This window comes from Camelus ferus, chromosome 10 (genome assembly GCF_009834535.1).
Source record: "Camelus ferus isolate YT-003-E chromosome 10, BCGSAC_Cfer_1.0, whole genome shotgun sequence".
Classification (NCBI taxonomy): Eukaryota; Metazoa; Chordata; class Mammalia; order Artiodactyla; family Camelidae; genus Camelus; species Camelus ferus.
In genome coordinates, this window is record NC_045705.1 from 33,913,376 (window position 1) to 33,934,073 (window position 20,698).

The window sequence follows — 20,698 nt, forward strand, 5'->3', positions numbered from 1 at the left end:
CTGGGAATGACCCAGCTTGGTTGAAGGCAAGCTGCATAGTCCTCTCTCCCAGCAAACATCACTGGTGGGTGAGTGAACTAAGCTAGTCCAGTTAGGATGAACCTTGGGATTTTTGCTTGCAAAGCTAGAGAAAAGCACTCTTTCTCCCCCTACTGGTCACAAGCAGAGAGCGTGTGGCCAGCAACCATCCTACAAGGGCAGAAGTAGGTGCTAGAACTTGTATGAAAAAAAAAAATGATTGTTGTCTTTCTCTGTGTATCACCTTGGAGGACTCTATTCTTATTCCAAAGACTAATTGGCCAAACTAATTTAAGGATTCCTCTTTGAGAACAGAGTTCCCAATCTATGGCATATTCTTTTATAAAAATAGATATCCTCACGTGTGGAAAAACCCTGTCTTTTGAGGGTAGGTTTTATGTTTTAAAAGCTAGAAATTACTCAGAAGCAAGAGTAAACAGGCATACATCAGTATGAGAATAGTATTCGGTTTTTTTTTTTTTTTTTTTTAACAAGAGAACTTTTGTAAGTGGCTTCCTTGCTGTTAAAACACCGGTCCTGAGGGCAGCATCTTCTTTGGAGCAAATGTATAACCACTTACTTTCACTGTGAGAAGAAAAAGCCGTCACTTCTTAATTGCACTTTAGTAAACTCTGGTTTTTCTCTGGCATTTTAAAATATGTAGATTCTACTGAAATCTCAAAATAGCTAATTCTTAAAAAGAAAAAAAAAAAAGTCAGCACCTGAACATTCTTTCTTGAGGGCTAAAACCCCAAATTTACTTTGTCAAGTTACCAAAGAACCATGAACACGGCCATATTCACACCTGCAAATGACATCAGAGAGTCTTGTGCAGTGATGCGCATGCTTAGAAATTGAACGTATATTTTGCTTAGTCTGGGAGTCTCAGCCAGCCAAACAGGAGGAGAAGCCAGATGGCTCCCTATCTGGGTGGCCTCCCACATAGCTTGGATGCATTTGGAGTTCCTATTTTGTAAAATTAACTGTTACCACTTCCTTTTAACTCTCAATACCCCCTTGTTATCTATGCCAATAAATGAGACCAGTATGATAAACTTAGCAAGAATCATTTAATCTATTTCAGTTCTGTTCCCACATCAATATAAAGACACCCAATTCAGCTCTATTTAAAAAAAAAAAAAACTTCCAGTAAACTTCTCGTGGAGTTTTCCTTAGTAATTTAAACTAATTTTGTAATTTTGTAATTTTTTTTGTAACTTTGATAAATCATCATACAATTATTTTTAAGACCATGGTAAGAGAGAGATGGTACAGATCTTACTAATATTTCCTTTGAGGAAGCATGACTCCTTCAGAAGCTTACTTGAGACAGGACATGAGAAAGTCACATTCTTTAAAAGCCTGACAGGCTTTTCTACAAATTTGCTTCTACGATTTTTCAGAGGAACAAATAATTAAGTGGAGATTTTAGGGGGTGGGGTGGGGGGGGGGTTCCTAATCCAAATGGGAAAATGGTTAAATTAGGTTTCTTAGCACTTTTCTTCAGAGATGCTCTAAGAACAGCCATCTTGTTTGTCTTCATGAGACAACTGTGAATTTGAGAAAGATGCCCATTTCATTTTTCAAACAACTTTATTGAGACATAATTGATATACAAGAAAATGGCATATATGTAATATACACAACTTCATGAGTTTGGAGACGTGCATACATATGCAAATACGAATTTGCAAGTGCCTAGTGGAAATTGCTTTTCTCCGTAGGTAAACAAAGTGATTAAAACAATTTTAAGAAGCTTTGTCGTCTTTCAATCAATCATGTAAATGCAAAAATGAAATATAATGAATGTTACGGGCCCAAATTAAGAGAAAAGTTAGTGACTAGGAATCCCTCCTTTTAATTTCTTTTGATTTAAACAAAAGTGCCTATTGTATGGGAGTAAACAAGAGGTATGACACAAATTTAATTGCACGTTGTATCCAGTAAATACCATGGGAAGCAGAAAGTTTATTTACCAAACTAATGTAACACTGAGTCACTAAAACCACAAACTATTTATCAACGATGTCAGTACTCAAAGCTGTCCAGTTCATCTACTTTCTCTTGAAAAAAAGAAATACACTGATGGGAGATGCCAGGAGCTTAAAAGGGGTATCACGATTCCTCAAGAATAAAGCCCACAGCAGTGATTGTGGGAAAATGAGTCGCAGGAAAATGGCCAGTTTTGAGGGCCAAAAAAAGAGAAGATAAGCTTAGGGTGATCATAGGGGTGAAAATGGAGAAATCTAAGTAAGCCAGTGGTGGAATGAATGTGTGTATGTGGAAAATACATCTATAGAGACACTAGACAGCAGATGCTTTACCTAAATTCAAGTACATGATTTAAAAAAAAATACTAAGACTAAAAATCAAAATTTAAGACTACAAGCCTGGTCATGTAACATCTAGAAGTTTATCACCTTGGCTTTCTCTATAAGCCTATTGAGCAGAAGGTCAGTAACTTCAAACACACCCTTTCCTCTCTGGGTTTCCACGTTATAGTAAATCTGAAGAGGGCGTGGGTTCAGGTGAGACTACAGTGGGAAGAGCTTATTGAAGCAGGGCTGACAATAGGTCTTGTCATTCTGCTCCCTGAAGATTCCCTTGGACAGCTGTGTCAGGCAGAAAGCACACACGAAGTGTTCGGGGTGGAACTTGTAGCCCATGGCGCTGATGCAGCGGCCGGTGATGGGCTGCCCACAGCCATGGCAGAGGGTTCCCCGGCGCTGGTGGTAATGGAGCTCGCAGAAGGGACGTCCGTCCAGTTCAAAGAAGGAGCCAGTAGAAAAACTGCTGAAGCAGTCCTGGGTGGTGGGGAGGAGAAGACCAAGAAGAGAAATGCCAACGTCAAGAAGGAAAACAGCAGCAAAGGTAAATTTTCAGCCTTGAAATCCCTGCCAGTCACCTGCCAGATGGAGGAACTCATTCGGGCTCTTGACAAACAGAGGCTAAACTATTGCCCATTTGTAGAACAGATGAGCAAATGCCCACATTAGATGCTGTGTTTTGGGTCTCCTTTTAAGAAGCCCCCATCAATTCCTTATCCTAATTGTGAGCCCTCTTACCAGTTGCCTCTCCGAGGAGGAGAACACTGACTTTCCCTAAATCTGAAAGGTAAATGAGCATACAGACCCCACAAACAAAGCACTCCGGGTGCCAGACAGTATCCATGGCTGAAAGGTAGTTTTCCAACACCGGGCGGTTGCAGCCACCACACTTGGGTGAGAACATGGCTAAGAAATCCTTTCGGCAATATGGCTTCTGGTCCTTCTCATGAAAGCCTGGAGAGATAAAAGCAGAGACTCACTCTTGCAGTTTGAGACCTTAAGCCACGTTGGAGACTAAGAAGGGGCCAATGGTCTCCCAAATTTAGTGTCCCCTTATTCAGAATGGTGCTAAATAGATACCTACCTCAAAGGGTGGTTATAAGAAACATACGAGGCAATCAATACAGGTAACGTGGTTCATAGTAAGCATTTAACATAAGCGTTAAAGTCTATTCCTCCTCAGTGCCTTTGTACTAAGTGTTCCATTGGCCTGTGTGGTTCTGCCCCAGGCCTTGACATGGCTAGCCTCATCTGGGATTCAGAAATCAGCTCAAACATCATTGTATCAGAGGGACATCTCTTCAGCCTGTATCTATCACTTCATCTCTTTTTAATCACCTTTATAGCATCTACCATTATATGAAATCACCTTTATATAGCATCTACCATTATATGAGACCACTCTGTGGTCTGTCCTCCATCACTGGAACATCTGCTCTGAAAGAAACTAGATATTGTTGGTCTTGTCACATTATATCCCCAGTATCTAAAATAGCATCTGGGAAAAAAGTCCCTAATATTTAAAAATAAAGTACTATTAAATAATAATTTCCAAATGGATGCAAGATCTAAATGTAATAATTCAAATCATGCAATTACTTGAATTAAAAATGGATGGGTTCCTCTTTGATCAGGGAATAAGAAAAGTGTCACAAAAATGGCTCAAAGTTCAAAAACAAGTTAAAGTTAATACATTTAGCTACACTAAAAGTATATATGAATGATTTATGCATGATCAAAAAGCAGCCTAAGCAAAGACAAAGGACAAACTGAGGAAAATGTTTGTTAATTATGTCTCAGAAAAGTATTAACTAATATAAGGAATTCCTAAATGTATGTATGATTTCAATTATTGTTTTATAAAATTTTTAAAAATAGAAAAAAATCAATCTCTAAAAAATTAAATCAAGTTTAAACAAATAACTGTATATCATATTGATGATATGACCAAAGGAAGGCAATAATTCACTTAAGTGGCTTTAAAACAGCATTTTGACTTGCAGTCCTATGGATGTATTCTAAAGACAGAAAACAGCTATAAAGAATTCATAAACTTTTTTCAATAATCTTGTTTTTGCAATATTTATATTGATTTTTTAAATTAATATGGGTTGATTTATAATAAAGCAAATAATTACGGTAACAGGGTAATGCCTTTGGTAAGCAAGGTTTTCAGTCTAAAAAAAGGTAAAAGTATAATGTTAAACGAATTAAGTAAAGGAAAAAAATCTTACAAGTCTTACAAATATCAGTAAGAATTCATGATTTATATTTAGCTTTATTTTTTAAAAAATGGATTCTAAGTTCTGTCCACTGAAAAACCTAGAAGCAATGATATCCCAAAAGCAAAGAACACTCCTAGCACCCAGAGTGTGGTCCCTGAATAAAATTTCCCACTGAAACTAACCAGCCCTCTCCGAGGAATGACTGGTTCCAGGTTTGGGGCGTGGTTGACAAGACAAGCCTGCCGTATCTTGATGTGCCAAGGAAACAGGAAGATATCGTGGGTTATTGGGATCATGTTAAAAGGATACAGTAATCGGTTTGAGAGGGGCTACTACCAGCCTCCAATAAAACAATTTGAGCATTAAAAAAAAAAAGACTACTGCGTTTGATCAAATCACATCAAATATACATAACTCTATGATTTAACAATAATATGAAGAAAGTAAAAACTCAGTCTCCACTAAGTATTATTAATGAACCTACTTACTACTCTTAAAATTATTCTTACAAAGAGAAAGGGTAAAACATTTATCCAATTTTCCTATATGAGATATATTTCAAGATAACCAAATAGTTGATGATGAAAAGTTACTTTTTATCTAATCCCAGCTAACAAATGGAAAAAAAATGATAGAAAATTTACGGTCTTGCAACCAAGATCATTAGACGTTGGCAAGGATCATCAACAGAGAACTTTAAAATGGAAGGATCAGGTTGACACTGCTTGAAACCAGTCAATCTTGGCATCAGTAAAAGTAGGTCAGCCAGTTATTATACACCTTTTCAATTTTTTATCTTAGGGGGAGGTAATTAGGTATATTTATTTTTAATGGAAGTACTGGGGATTGAACCCAGGACCTCATGCAAGATAAGCAGGTGCTCTATCGCTGAGCTATACCCACCCCCTTACACCTCGTGATATGATTAAACAAGAAGTACCCAAAAGCCTCTATCTGTAACCCATTCTTGGCACTCATCCCTGGAAATACTGAACCTAAACCTAATCAAATCTCTAGGTCTAAATTTACAGAAAATACAGGAGAAGGCAGGATAAGAGGAGGATAAAGCAAATAAGTTAAACATTGTGAGGAGGCAGCCAGTCAAATCAAGAATACAGAACATTTTACAGGACATAGGTTCCAGTTTCTTAAATCAATGGTATAAAAAAGTAAAGAAGAGAGGATTATTGCAGAATTTAAAAATTTTGAGGGATAAAATGTCAAATGCAGTAAACAGATCTTGCTTGGATCCTGATTCAAACAAAGCAAGTAAATAACACTATTTAGAAATTTGAGAAATTTGGACATAGATTTAAAGTGATAATTAGAAATTTTTAATTTTGTTAAGGGTGAAGGAAGCTATGTTTAAAAAAAGCTACTTATCAGTTAAAGATGATGCGTGATGAAGTATTTAATGGCGAGATGACACGATTTCTAGAATTCGCTTTTAAACGTTCCATCAAGATAAAAGGATGGGTGGGTAACAGTTAGAGGAAATTCATTTGGCAAAATGTTGGCACCTATTGAAGCCAGCTAGGTAAGGAAGCACTTTTGTGTTTTAAAAATTTCATAATAAAAAGTTTAGGAATAACTTTGTTGAGGTGTAAGTGCTTTCTCTTTATTACGTGAAATGTTCACTGTCAGGTGCGTATGAGAAAACCCATGGCTTGATTTTTACAGATCCTGTGTCCAGATCACAGAGGATGAGAAATGAATGGTGATTACTTTTTTTTAAAACTCTTTTAAAGGGTGGGTATGGCTCAAGCATGCAGGAGATTCTGGGTTCAATCCCCAGTACCTCCTCTAAAAATAAGTGAATGAATAAATCTAATACCTCCTCCCTCAAAAAAATTTTTTAAACCCTTTTAAATAAGGCTGCTTCACAAATAGACGATTAGCCCAAGAAGAAATACTTTAAGAGGTAATAATGTTCAGCATTATGAGTAGGCCATGAAACTCAAAAGAAAATGATGAAGTTCTAAGTTTTGCTAATTAATAGTTTAATTTCTAATTTTAGCTAAGTAGTAAAAACAGTCAAATAAATATATGGAGGTATTCATGTATTTCTATATTTCTAGTGATAAAGTTAAATGTTATTGTTTTGAAAAGTCTTTTGATAATGTGTATCAATCCTGGAAACTAATCCATACAAATAATTCAATAGAAGAAAATGCTATGTTTAAAGACAGTCATTACATTATATTACTAAGACACCAGAAGTAATCTAAATATACTATTATGCACAAATTCTGTTGCTTCCAATGTTTGGAACTATGGATAATGCTTTGGTGAACACCCTCAGGCATATAACCTTACATAATTTGTTTGCATAAAGCCCTAATAGAATAATTAATATTATTAAAATTATTATTATAAAATTATGAAATAATATGGATAAATGCTTAAGTGAAAAAAGAAATTCAGGTACACTATAATTTTTATATGCATAAACATTAATAAATGAGAAGAAATACTGGAAAATGTTTTATGTTGCATGAGGTTAACAGGGTAATAGATTATAAGTGAAAATTTATGCCAGGTCTTTTTATTGCCTTCACATTAAAAAAAAGAAAAATGCAATAAACTAATTCATCTTCAAGCCATATTCAAGTGATACATTCCCTCTGCTTTGAAAATCGCTTCTCTTCTGATGGTTTGGTTCTTCCCTTAACTCGGGGGACTGCCTAAGAGGACAGCTGACCAGACCACCCTATTTCAAATAGCACCTTGTTACTCTCCACGTGCCCCCCAACCTACAGAGTTAGTCAGTTAGTTAGTTGGCTAGTGTGATTACTGTCTGTCTTTGTCACTAGAATCCATGCACCATGAAGGCAGGAACGTTGTCTTTTGTCATTGTCTCCCTAGCACCTAGAATAGTAGCTGATGCACACATAGCAAGTGCTCAATAAATATTCACTGGATGAGCAGACACGTGAACAACATGACAACAGCAAAACTGAGACCATCAGCTCTGGGTTCACCAGAACCTGTATCAACAGGGGAACTTCTCTGAAAGGAACTCTCCTTAGCATCCACAAGGAGCGCCTGCCAGAAGCGAGGATGACTATTAACAACCCCATTTCTGCAGCACCTACTTTGTCCTGATCCCAGCTGAGGGCTCTACCTCCAGAGCCCTTCATTTCTAAACTGAAATTAGACTCTTCACAGAAGTCCTCCCAGTTTACAAGTGAGAAAAGGGAAGCTCAGAGAAATTTCATAGAACCAACTAGTCCGTGGAGGAACTCAGATTCAAATCTAGGCCTCACTTTAAAGCCTAAGTTGGAGGTCACACCTTTGACTTAAATGCACTCTGACCTTAACTTCTCTGTGGGAACTGAGAGTACCAGCTGAGCCCAAGTATCATAACCCAATAATTCTGTAAATATGAGAGCTCTAACTATGCCCCAGTAAAGTGGCTTGTAAGCAAAATGCACAGAAGATTGGAATGCAACCCATCCAAGGAGCATCATTTCCGGAAATACTCTTTGCTAGTAGCAGTCAGACCGAAAAAAGGCAACAGAGGAGCCAGGGGGTGGGACCCAAACCATGTAGCTGCAGTTGCCCATTATCCACAGTCACTTTTGGATATGCCTTGTCTTGTTCACTGTGCTTTCTTTGAAAAACAGACAGTTTGATAGATTTCTGGGGCCTCTGGATCTAAGAATGCAAACCAGTGATTGTATAAGCTGTCCTGTGTTCTTATTCTATACCTCTGAGATACAGAAGAGCTCACCCTACTTTTTTCACCTTATCAGAGACTATCTAGTGTTGATCCGGTACCTCTGGAAGCAGGAAGGCCTGCTTACTATTTAAGAAAAACAAACCCACACCCATAACCACCTTTCTTGCTTTTGTGTGGCACCCAAACTTCAGCCTGCACCCATCACCTGGAGAGGTTGTCAGCGTGCCAACTGCTGGCCCCCACCCCACCCAGAGATTCTGATGCAGTAGGTCTGGGATGGGGCTCGAGAATCTGCATTTCTGACGAGTCCCCAGGTGACGCTGATGCTTCATGAAGCACATGGCACAAAACTGAGTGTGCCTGTAAGTAGGTGTTACTTGAGAAAATTATAAGACATGCCAACGACCCAGGAAAGACCCTCATCTAGGCATTTACGGGGGAGCTGTTCTCAAGAATGAGACAGCAGGAAGGTAACAGCCTCTGTTTCAACTCAGGTGAGTCCCAGGAGAAGAATGAAAAGCAATCAGCCAGACTTGCTGCGATACCCCTGCAGTTAGTAACCCAACAAACTGAGAAAGTTTCAGCACTTAACTTTCCGGGGGGGGGGGGGTCCTCTCTGGGGCCAATTACCTCCAGAGGATGGATGAGAAACACTGACAATTAAAAGTGCCTTAGAGAGAGGGAAGGTGTTTCTATGCCCGGGAGGCTCTTAGACATAGTGGAAATTAGGGAGCACCTGCATGGCCTGGATAACGAACAATTAAAAAGAAAGAGGTAGGCACTGAGGACCTAGTCCCTCTGGGAGGATGCGAAGGCCTGATGTGCTTAGAAGCTTGAGCCTCAGAGAGGAATTCTCTGAAGGGAAACAAAAATGCAGATGAATTTAATTTCCCAGGAGACTCCGTGGTTAAGCCATCATCATAGAAACTTCAGAAACTTTGTGTGTGACTATGTGACTCGGGGCAAGACAGGATGCCACCTAATTAATGCACTGGTCACATGGTAGGAGACTCATTTACAGAAAAAAAAGTATAAAAACAAAAACACAACCCAAGAAGAGCTTCTGATTCATAAATGACATTTTTGGTCCGTTGTCTCAATGAATGTTTTAAACAGGTGTGGCTTCGTATTTGCTTTGTAAAGTCAGGAATAACCCAATCAGCCTTGTCTGTTTAGAAGGACCCCAAGTCAAAAACAATGAGAACTAGCTAACTTCATGGCACTTCTGGTCATCCTGTGAATAGGATATTTTTCTTTCATATCTTACTTATAGGTCTTGAAATATGTCTGTATCCTGTTATTCTGCGCTCAGGCAACTTCCACATCACACTCATCCACGGGTGATATTCACTTGCTGACTGTCTAATCAGCTAACCCTCAGACTTCCATGGCTACCAGTGCAATATAAATTTACCATGAACTAGATTAAATCTCAATGAAAAACGCAGCTTAACTGAAGTGCGATCTAAAAATGAAAGATCTAATGATTTGTGAAAAGCATTGAACAAGCTTCAGTGAACAAGCAAATTACTACAAAGCACTCTGCTAGTGGATTTTATCAGTGCTGCTCTATCTAGATCTGTCTTCAAATAAAGCGTATGGTCTCATCTGTTTCACCCCTGTCTCAACCCTGGAGGGGTCAGCTATCAAGATTAGTAACAGGAGTGAGAGGGTATAGCTGTGGTAGATCACGTGCTTAGCATGCATGAAGTCCTGGGTTCAATCCCCAGTACCTCCGTTAAAAATTAATAAATAGAAACCTAATTACCTCCCCCCAACACACACACAAAAACAAACAAAAAGATTCGTGATAGGTATGAGGGTGGTGGATGCCAAAGGCGGGAAAGGACCAAAGAAAGGCCATAACCCCCTTCCCTGGCCTCCTGCAGCTTAAAGACCCCACTGGGGGAAAGGGTAGCTGTCACTTAAAATAAATTAGAAGCTTTAACTATTACACAGACTGAATTACCAAAGGACTTAGTCTTGTGTTTTTGTCATAATTTTCTATTTAGAAGAGTTTATTGAGTATTATCAAAAAAGACATGGGATTGCCCACATTTTTATTGAGAAGAAAACTCCCCACTGAGTTAACTCTAAATGGACAGGAAAAGAAAAGGAAAAAAAAATAAAGAAGCTTTCTGATTTCATGCATCAGTCATATTTGTTCAAAACAAACATAAAAAGAAGTCAGAAAAAAAATCAAGACAATTCAGAAAGCAGAAGGGAAAAAAAAGTTTGCAAAAAAGGGAAAAACAGGTCATGTAGAAAGGATCAGGAATGAGAACAATATCGTAATAAAAAAAACTTCTCAACCATGAACACTGATGACACTGAAGCAGTGTCCTCAGAATGATGAGGGTACATAGTTTCCACCTAGTTTCTATGCCCAGGCAACTTCAGATAGGCAAATATTTTCAGATGTTCAAGACTTCAGAACTTTCACCTCCTGTTCATTCTTTCTCAGGAGCTACTATAGGGTGTGCTCCACCAAAATAAAGGCAGTAGTATGTATTAAAAGCCACAGGATCCAGGAAACAGAGGATCCAAAGAGGAAAACAGCCAAAGGATCTCCCAAGATAATGGCCCAGAATAACTGCCTCTCAGCAGGCCTGAGGAGAACCCACTTCTGGCTGGAGCGGGACGAAGGAAGTCTTCTGGATGGCTGTCTCCAAGAAAAAGCAAATGGAACTGACATAGTACCAGGTGCGGTTGACCAGTTTGAGAAGGATTTCGCAGCTCTGCCAGATAAATTAATGATACATACACTGAAATTTAAGCAAATGAAAAAGGGATCTAAATATTAACTTCAGAAAAAAGCAAATTTATACAAAAAGGACACCGTGATCATCATCATCATCATTACTATCTCCATGTGCCAGGCACTATTTTAAACACTATGCTGGTAATGTCTCTCAAAATCCTCAAGGGGGAGGTATAGCTCAAGGGGTAGAGTGCATGCTTAGCATGCATGAAGTCCTGGGTTCAATCCCCACTACCTTCTCTAAAGATAAGTAAAAAAATAAACCTAATCCCCTCCCCCCCAAAATTATTAAAAACCTTTTTAAAATAAAATCCTCATAGTGACCTATAAGGCAAACATTATTATTAGGCCTATTTTACTCATGAGGGAAGTGAGTACAGACAGGATTAACGACTTGACTAACAAGGTATAGCGAATAATACCACAGCCTAGATTTGAACCAGTCTGACTCCAAAATCCATGCTCTACCATATCACAGTTTGTTATGTGGCTCAACTGGGAGCAATACTTACGTGACTGTCAACATGTACACACTGAATACTGATCTGACCCATAATTATGACCTAATTATAACTGAAAGAATGGGGGAGGGGGATTATGTTGGGGGTGGGTGGGGTAGTAACACCATTTCTAAATACTTATCTTCCCTGGTAGGAAGTTCATACACAGTATTTAAAATTGGGGGGAGGAAATCAATGTATAGTAATATATTATGTAAAACACACAAGGAAATAACAGAAGAAGCTAAAAAAGTTTGGAAAGGAAAACTGGATTTGGGAATAGAGAAAGGAAAAGTAAGAGATTGTTCTTTTTAAATATTACCCTTGAAGAAATATTTGCATTTTAAACAATGTATTTGTATTTCTTTGATTAAGAGAGTTGATTTAAACAAAATTTATAAATGTTGGAAAAGGGTAGGGAGGGATGGCATTTGGTACTGAAATGGGCACCTGGATGGCAACGGCAGGAACCAGGGCCACCAGAGCAGGTCAAGGAAGAGCTCTGCTCGTCTTCCTGTAACTACCCCAGGTCGTACCTTCCGCACCGAACACCTCTCCACAGTGAGCGCAGAAGAAGTGCTCTGGGTGCCAGGTTTGGTTCATGGCCGTCAGCACTTTCTGGAAAAGAAACACACAGAGAAGGTTAGAATGCTGCAGGGCCGTAAGACGTGGCCCCGGCTCTAAGCCACGGGAAAGCAGGGTGCAGGGGGCTTTGCTTACCTCCAGGATGGGAGCGGCACAGTAAGCACACCGTGGAGAGAAAAGGTGGTGGTAATCCTTGGGGCAGTAGGCCAAGCCACTGCGCTCAAAGAAGGGACTGGAGCCAACCTCCTGTCTGCAGTGAGCACAGACGAAATGCTCCGGATGCCACGCTTGCCCCAGAGCATGGATCACCTGGAGAATGAAGCAAAGCCTGGCGTGGGGGCCCCGTCAGTGCTCAGGGGTCCACAGGCTGCAGGGTGCTCTCAAACAGTATTCCATGCAAATGCCACCCCCCGGGAGGCATTGACACCCAACACGGAGGCCTCCACCAAGGTTCCACAGTGAAGTCTGTTGTCCGTGCTTTATGGATAATAAAACGGTGCCCACTTGCCTGACTGATCACACTGATAAAGCCTATAAATGCTAGATAAACAACAAGGTCCTGGGAGGGGAGGGGAGAGCTCAGTGGTAGCGTGTGTGCTTAGCATGCACGAGGTCTTCGGTTCAATCCCCAGTATCTCCATTAAAAATAAATAAATAAACTTAACAACCCACCCCCCAAATAAAAATAATAATAGTAAAGTAAAAAATTTTAAAAAATCCACAAACAACAAGATCCTACTGTAGAGCACAGGGAACTACATTCAATAGCTTGTAATAACCTATAATGAAAAATATGAAAAAGAATATATATATAACTGAATCATTTATATATATAACTGAATTATATATGTATAATTATATATATAATACATTATATATGTATAACTGAATCACTATGTTGTATACCAGAAACATACTGTTAATCAACTATATTTCAATAAAAACATACAGTTTATAAATGCTCATTTCCAATATACTGCCCCAGAGAGTGGGAGGAACAACATAGAGCACAGAAGTGATGGACAAGAGATAACTGCAGCCTTGGCTTGCAATGGATGTCTGGAAGAGGAAAAGGCCAATGACAGTCTTTACTCCTCTGATCTACATCTCACAGCCCAGGCAAAGTCAGGTCTCAAAACCCACTATTACAGGAGGTGGGTATAGCTCAGTGGTAGAGCACGTGCGCGTACGTGAGGTCCTGGGTTCAATTCCCAGCAACTCTACTAAACTAAAAAAAAAAAACTTTTATTATGGTTTTAGCGAAAGATGATGCCAGAGCAGGAGTTTGTGGCCATGATTTGGAGCTAAAGTGCAGCTAAAAATCATAATCGATCAATTTACACTGGAAATGTTTGAGCAGAGGGAGGGGCGAGAAGGTTCCTCTAGGTAAAGGCAGTACAGAAAAGTGGTTAAGAGCTCAAACTTGGGAGCCAGACTCTCCTGGGCTTGGATCTTACCTCTACCTCTTACTAGACCTTGGACATGTTGGTTATCGCCCTCGAGCCCTCAGTTTCTTCATCTTTACAAAGGGCTTGTAACCACTGAAGGGCTCATGTGACCATTAAATAAGGGAATACTTGTACAGCACTTAGCTCAGCGCCTGGAGCGCTGTAAGGGATTGGTAATTGTCAACGATTACTAAAATGTCTTAGAAGATAAGAAGAAAGATGAGTCCTGATGGCACGGAGACAGACGTGCACACAGACACAGATAGCTGTAGAATCAACATCTTGGCCCGTCCCACCTTTCCAGCAATGGGTTTCTGGCAGGAAGCACAATGACCCTTGGACACTGTGGCAATTCCAAGGTCCTGCAATTCCTGCTCCAAACCTCCCAGCATGGAGTCCAGGGAGGCCTTCTGATCCTGCTGATGCGGTAAGTGTTTCTTGCTGGCATCTGCTTTCACTGTAACCTGATACCAAAGAGAGAACCATGAAGAGAATCAGCCTCATGTACCTTTGATCCCTTAGTCTTCCCACAACCCGCCTCCAAGACATTGAAAGAATCTAACATTGTAACCCAGTAAAAATGCTTTCATCTCCCTTTCATTTCATTTCATTTCCCTTTCTAAGTTCCTCAGGCCCAATGAGATCTGACTTGTCTTCCTCTGTTTGTAAATCTTTTCTGGCGATGGGAAATTGACTGTATGATGATGATACCTTTTCTGATTCTTATGACGACCACAGGTCAGCAACTAGTCCTATCTTCTTCTTCATCTATTTTGCAACATTTATTGAGCACCTGATTTGTGCCAATCACTGCTCTAGGCTCTTGGTATAGAGCAATGTACATGACCAAGCACGTATCTGCCCTCATGGAGTTTACATTCTCTGGGTGATAAGACAATAAGCAATTAAACAAATAATTGTACAACGTAGTGTCAGGTAAAGATAAAATATACATTATATATCAAGACAAATGACAGAGGGTGGGGTGGTGAGGAAGATTTGATTAAGATGAGGGTGACCAGAGAAGGCCCTCAAAGGAGGTGATATTTGAGCAGATATTTCAGAGATGAACGGACCCAGAAATATAGATACCTGTGGGGAAAGCATTCCAGAAGGAAGGAAAGCCCAGAGGAAGGAGCCGGACTTTAAAAGAAAAGTTAAAAAGGTCAGTAGGGCTGGAGCAGAGGGAGTGAGAATAAGGGAGGCAGGAGAAAATGATGGAGAAAAAGGCAAATATCACTTAGGACCCTCATGGTAAAAAGCTTCAGTTTTATTCCAAGGGTGATGGAACCATCAGAGGGTTTCAAGCATGAGAGTGAATGAATCTGATTTACAAGATCCCTGTGGTAGCTGAGTGAGGAATCCGGTGTAGAAAAGCAAGAATGGAATTAGAGGCACTGGTTAGGCAGGAGACTACTGTAACAGCTCAACCCAGAAATGACTTGGACCAGGGTTAGTGGAGAAGGTTGTGAGAAGTTGTCTGATAACTTGCTGATGGATTGGCTTTATGAAAGCAAATCTCCCAGTCAAGATAAAACTTTCAAAAGAAAAACCTCAAATTACAAAAAAGTTGCCCAACTTCTCCTTTGTCAACCCATGTCCTGATCCCGCCTCTCTCAACTCCTTTCTAACTGGGCTACTGAGACCATCTACCTAATACCTCCTGATCAGAGAAAGCCAATGACTCTCCATTGCCTCCAACATCAAATCACAGCATCAGACGGACATTCAACGTCCCCCATCCACAGCCCTCAATTTACTTTTCCAATCTCATCTTTTATTACTCAGTAAAAAGCCCCCATTGTGTAAAGCCAGCCAGGCTCCCTGCAGTCTCCTGGATGTGTGTTACTGTCTTCAGGCCCCTACTTATCCTCTTTTTACTGCCTGGGATAACCTCACATTATCTCACTAATCCAAAATGCTCACTTCCTGTCGAGAGACTTTTATCACATGGCAGATTTCCTTCTTCCTCTGTTACATAATGTTAGTGAATGTTGGCGAGATTAGCGTTCCAAAAGCTAACATCCAAAAGGCCTGAGAGGGTACCAATGTTAAGTAGGCCAAGTGACTAAGTAAAAGCACAAGAAATGTATATGTATCTACATCTACATCTACATCTATTTGCTGGTATATTCCAGAATACTTTTGGAAAAGATATGCAAGCAACAGGAGATACTGACTACCTCCAGGGGGCAGAGCTGGACGGCTGGGAACAGTTTGTACTGCAAGCTTTGGTACTTCTGATTTTTGTACAGTGTAAAGATACGGCTTATTCAAAAAATAAACAGATACTTTTCTAATGTAAATAAACCAAGACACACACTAAATTAATTTAAAAGCTCCACACAATTAAAACTCCTAATGCAGATATTCTTCCTAGTATTTTCAGATATACAGAGCAACGAGGAATGCACGTAGCTTTATCGTAGACATTAAAGGAAACTTGTTTCTGATGTCCATTCATTTGTCCCTCTAATAATTATGTATTAATCACGATGTATCAGGAGCTGTGCTGGGCCTTGGGAGCCCAAAGGTGAGTGGCAAAGATAAGCTCTCTGTCCTCCCACACATTGTCACACACCGCTTTGAAATGATTTCAGTCACTTCATGTGTGCATATCAGATCCCCCAACCAATTCAGAATGGTTGAATTCTCTTCCTTAGCAGTTCTAGACGGTAACTCCCTTAATAAACTCCTAAGTCCGTGTGTGTGATTTCCATTCCCTGCCAGGCCAGTGAGCTTGACACCCCTGCTCCGGAGACTAGAACAAGGGGGCAGATTTTATCTCAGGATGAGCTGAAGACTCGTCACCCTTCCTGCTTCCAAAGCCACACGTTGCTCTCCCTTGCCCTGCCCCAGCTTGCCCACGGGGCTCCTCTGTCCCGCTCAGGGAGATCTCTGTAACAGCCCTTGCACCCTTCATCCAGCTAAGGTGGCAAACAAGTCTTGTATTTTATAAATTTCATACAGTCTTATGCCTTATTTTACAAAGCACACTCCAAGCCCCTTGAGATCAGAGCCTGTATCACAGTACCTTTTAAGTCCAAATAATACATTGTGCACAGGTGAGTTCATCCACTGAATTACATTTAGTATGGGAAAATGAATGACAGCTTAGAAGAGTTCCTAAAGGGGGAATGCAGAGCTGAGTTCCACAGAGATAAACTCTGAAGGCTGTGTCACAGACACTGCGCTCACCTTGGTCTGCATGTCACACAGGCGGGCCATGAGCTCATCCAACTGAGCGGCTGCTGAGGTTTTAGGAGGTGGTGGTGATTCCTTGGGGTTTTGGACCTCACTATAGGGAGAAAACAAAAAATCATACGAACACATCGAAACTCAAAGACATGTTAGGATGCACATAAAATACCAGAAAATGTAGTTTTAACTAGTGACCCCTTAGATATGACTAAAACTAGAGATAGAGAGTATCTTTTAAAAAAATAGGTACTAGACTAAAAACCTCAACAAAGTTCCCCTACTTTTGTCTCCATGTCTCCCTCTGGTTACCTCATTGTTCTCATGAATTTAAACAATGGGCATGCAGCTGGCTGGTCATTCTTCCCCAACAATTAGGAGCAAAGCAGCCTCTGAAAAGAGCTTTACTGCCATGGCTCAGTTATTTTATTTTTTTTTATTTTAATAGCATTCTTTTCTAAATTACAAAGTATTATATCTTCTCTCAGTTATTATCAGGTGAGAGACAAAATAATAAATAAGAATTTGGAGCAGGCCTCAGCAAACTAAGGTCCATGGGCCAAACATGGCCCATGCTCACTCATTTACACACTGTCTATACCTGCTTTCCTACAGAGATGGATAGTTGTGACAAAGACTTTATAGTTCACAAAGCCTAAAATATTTACTATTTACCTTTTATGGAAGAATTTTGCAGACCCCTGATAGAGTTTAGGTAATGAATATGATATTGGTTTCATATCTATATAAATATGAATAAATTATTGATAAATAAAATTTTGGACCCAAGAAATAGCATTTATCCATATTTCAAATGCATGTATCTTTGGATTCAGCAATTTCACTTCCAAAACGGTCCTACAGAAAAATTGGACATATCTATAAAAACTAAACTAAATGGAGACACAGACAAACAAATTCTGGTCCATCCACGCTATAGAATTCCCTGTAGCTGCTAAAAAGAATGCAGACCGAGGGTGGGGAGGGTAGAGCTCAGTGGTAGAGTGCATGCTTATCATATGCAAGGTCTGGGGTTCAATTCTCAGTATCTCTATTAAAAATAAACAAATTAAAAAACCTAATTACCCACCCTCAAAAAATATTGTTTAAAAAAAGAAACCAAATTTAAAAAAAAAAGAATGCAGACATAGATTTATATGAATTATAGAAGATTTCTAAGATCTGTTGTTAATTTTAAAAAGCAAAGCCCAGAACAATATGAAAAATGTGTCCACTTACATAATCTTATAAGCATATATACCTAAGTGTGAATGTGCATCCATAAAGACCTCTAAGAAGACATCATGGCAGCAATAATCCATGGAGATGGTACCTAGGTTGCGGGACGACTCAAACTGGAGGTGGTCTCAGTTTTCACCGTGTGTATTTCTGACTTCCTTGACTTTTTTTAAGACTATTTTTTAGAGCAGTTTTAGGTTCACAGCAATATTAAGCAGAGGGGTATGTCTGACTCTTCATACACACGAGTTTATAAAAATAATCATCCACATTAAGCTAGATTTTCAAAACAAAGGTCATCTATACTGGAAAAGAGCTACTGATGACCAAGAGATGAGGTGATAGGGGTGGCAGTTGGGGCATCTGTAGTGCAACTCTCACGTTTATCTTAGTTACACACACACGAACGTGTTCATAAACAACAATTCCACAAACAACCTTCAGTATACTACATTACTATAGTCACAGTGTTGTGATTCCTATTAAAATTATTTTTAAATATAAAATTAATACATTAAATGTAGAAAATGTTAAAACTGCAGAGGAATATAAAGAAAAAAATTAAACCACACATAATCCTCCTTTTGAGAGGCAATTAATACTCTAGACATGCTGGCTCAAATTTTTACTCTCTTTCATGATTGTGTATAATTTTAGAAAATCAGAATTGAGACAGGACAGGAGGAGGCAGGGCACAGCCATTAGAAGAATGACACAGCAGTGGAGGATGGTACATACACTACTTAAAACCCTACTAGACCCAAGAAAAGTGGAAGAATCAACCCCCAGTAGACCTTAGGCCCAAGATGGCAGAAGACTTGACTTCCAGTAGTTCCTTGGGCCTCATCTTACGGTCACTGTAATACATTAGCACGCTAAAAGGCACACCCACAGGTGCCATGACAGGTCCTGGGCTGACCATAAAAGGTCAAAATGTGGGCAGTAGCCCAATGTCTGGGAATCCCCACCCCTGCCCCTAAGTAGTTGGAATAATTCTCCCACTTGTTAGCATATGAAGTTACCAAGCCCATAAAAACTAACAACCCCGCACCTCGTGGTCTCTCTCTCCTGCCTTCTGAGATGATCCCCACTCTGTCTATGGAGTGTGTATCTACCTTTACTTTAAACTACCTCCCCACCCCATGCCTCACGGCTTCTCTGGCCTCCTGAGATGGCCTCTGTCCATGATGTGTGCATCTCTCTGAATAAATCTATTTTCACTCTACTATGGCTAGCTCTGTATTCTTTCCTGTGCAAAGCAAGGGACCCTCACTTGGCGGGGTGCATCCCAGGGACCCACCCGAGACCTGGGACACGACCACCCTCACGCACCCCATTTTCCTGTAACAGAATGACACTATTTTACGCATGTTTTAAAGTTAACATTTTTCCATATCCTTATGTACCATATCCTTATCTGTCCTGTGGAACCATAATAGTTAACATTTATTAAGTGTGTAGACTACGTCAGGCCCGCTGTAAAGGGTTTTACACATGTTCTCTTTAAATCCTCATAAAAACCTTAAGAGCTAGGTATTATCATCCCCAGATGAAAAAAACTGGGGCCCAGGGAAATTGAAAACGTTGCTCTACACAATGCAGATGGGGAACAACAGAGTTTGGGTCTGCAGCCTGTGAAGCTTGTGTTCTCTATCATTAAACCGTTTTCTAAAATGATGTACACAAACCATATAGTTTTCGGGGGGGGGAAGGCATAGCTCAGTGGTAGAGCGCAAGCTTAGCATGCACAAGGTCCTGGGTTCAATCCCAAGCACCGCCATTAAAAAAGAGTCTTAAAAAAAAAAATCCAAAATCATAGTTTTCAAGTGTATAACGTACCATAATTTATTAAACCAATTATTTATTGTTAGACACCACGATAGCTTCTGATTTTCACTGCTGTAATCAATACTGCTAAATAAACATCTGATATTTATTTCCATAGAGTACATTTTGAGAAGTGGAAACACTGGGTTATACAGGTAACTGACTCTGGAGTAATGTTTGTAATCAACATTAATCAAGAAGCTTAGATAACAACCCACTAAACTGTGTGTTTCCCTCTCTCTCTCTCTCTCTCTCTCTCTCTCTCTCTCACACACACACACACACACACACAAAGCCATAAATAAAACCAAATACTCCAAGTCTTTCACTAAATATATTTTCAAAAATGACAACAAAAGCTTACTACTTTACTTATTTTTATGTATTTATCAGCTAGGGAAAAAGTAGAAAGAGGATGGATATCTTTCCTAAGAAAAAAAGACTGTCTCTTGCATATAACATGTCCTGCAACTGACTCACTCATGTTTGAGGATTTAATAAGGAAAACGTAGGAGGAAAGAAGGAAGTTGCCTTTTAAGTACAACATGGCCTCCTGCCAGATGTAAGTTTTTTGGTTTTTTGGTTGTTGTTTTTTGTTTTTATAACCTGAGAACAGGAATGGTCAGGTATGCAAGGGATTGATTTAGTCCTTGGAGGTTTCCACCAAGTGTAAAGGAGCTCTCTCTCACAAGTCTTTTTTTTTTTTTTTTAATTTTTAAAAAAACTTAATTGTGGTATAATTTCTGTACAGTTAACTACCCATATTTCAGGTGTACAATTTGATGGATTTTGATAGATGTACACACCTATGAAACCACCACCACAATCAAGATACCTAACATTTCCATCACTCCCCCATCACAACTCTTTTCAGTCATAATCCCTTAG

The 20,698-nt window shown here is 39.7% G+C and overlaps 1 protein-coding gene across 2 annotated transcripts in view; it reads right to left on the reverse strand.

The window, feature by feature from the left end:
- Positions 1-1,592: 1,592 nt before the first annotated feature.
- The window catches only part of LPXN (leupaxin), a 35,526-nt gene continuing 16,420 nt past the window's right edge, over positions 1,593-20,698 (reverse strand). For both annotated transcript variants that reach the window (XM_032488723.1, XM_006172970.3), the window contains 6 exons: positions 16,745-16,844; positions 13,843-14,010; positions 12,234-12,407; positions 12,050-12,131; positions 3,151-3,299; positions 1,593-2,822 (listed from right to left, as the gene is read on the reverse strand). In XM_032488723.1, the coding sequence (XP_032344614.1) occupies positions 2,553-2,822; positions 3,151-3,299; positions 12,050-12,131; positions 12,234-12,407; positions 13,843-14,010; positions 16,745-16,844 (943 nt within the window). In that variant the 3' untranslated portion in view covers positions 1,593-2,552. The remainder of the gene's footprint in view (positions 2,823-3,150; positions 3,300-12,049; positions 12,132-12,233; positions 12,408-13,842; positions 14,011-16,744; positions 16,845-20,698) is intronic.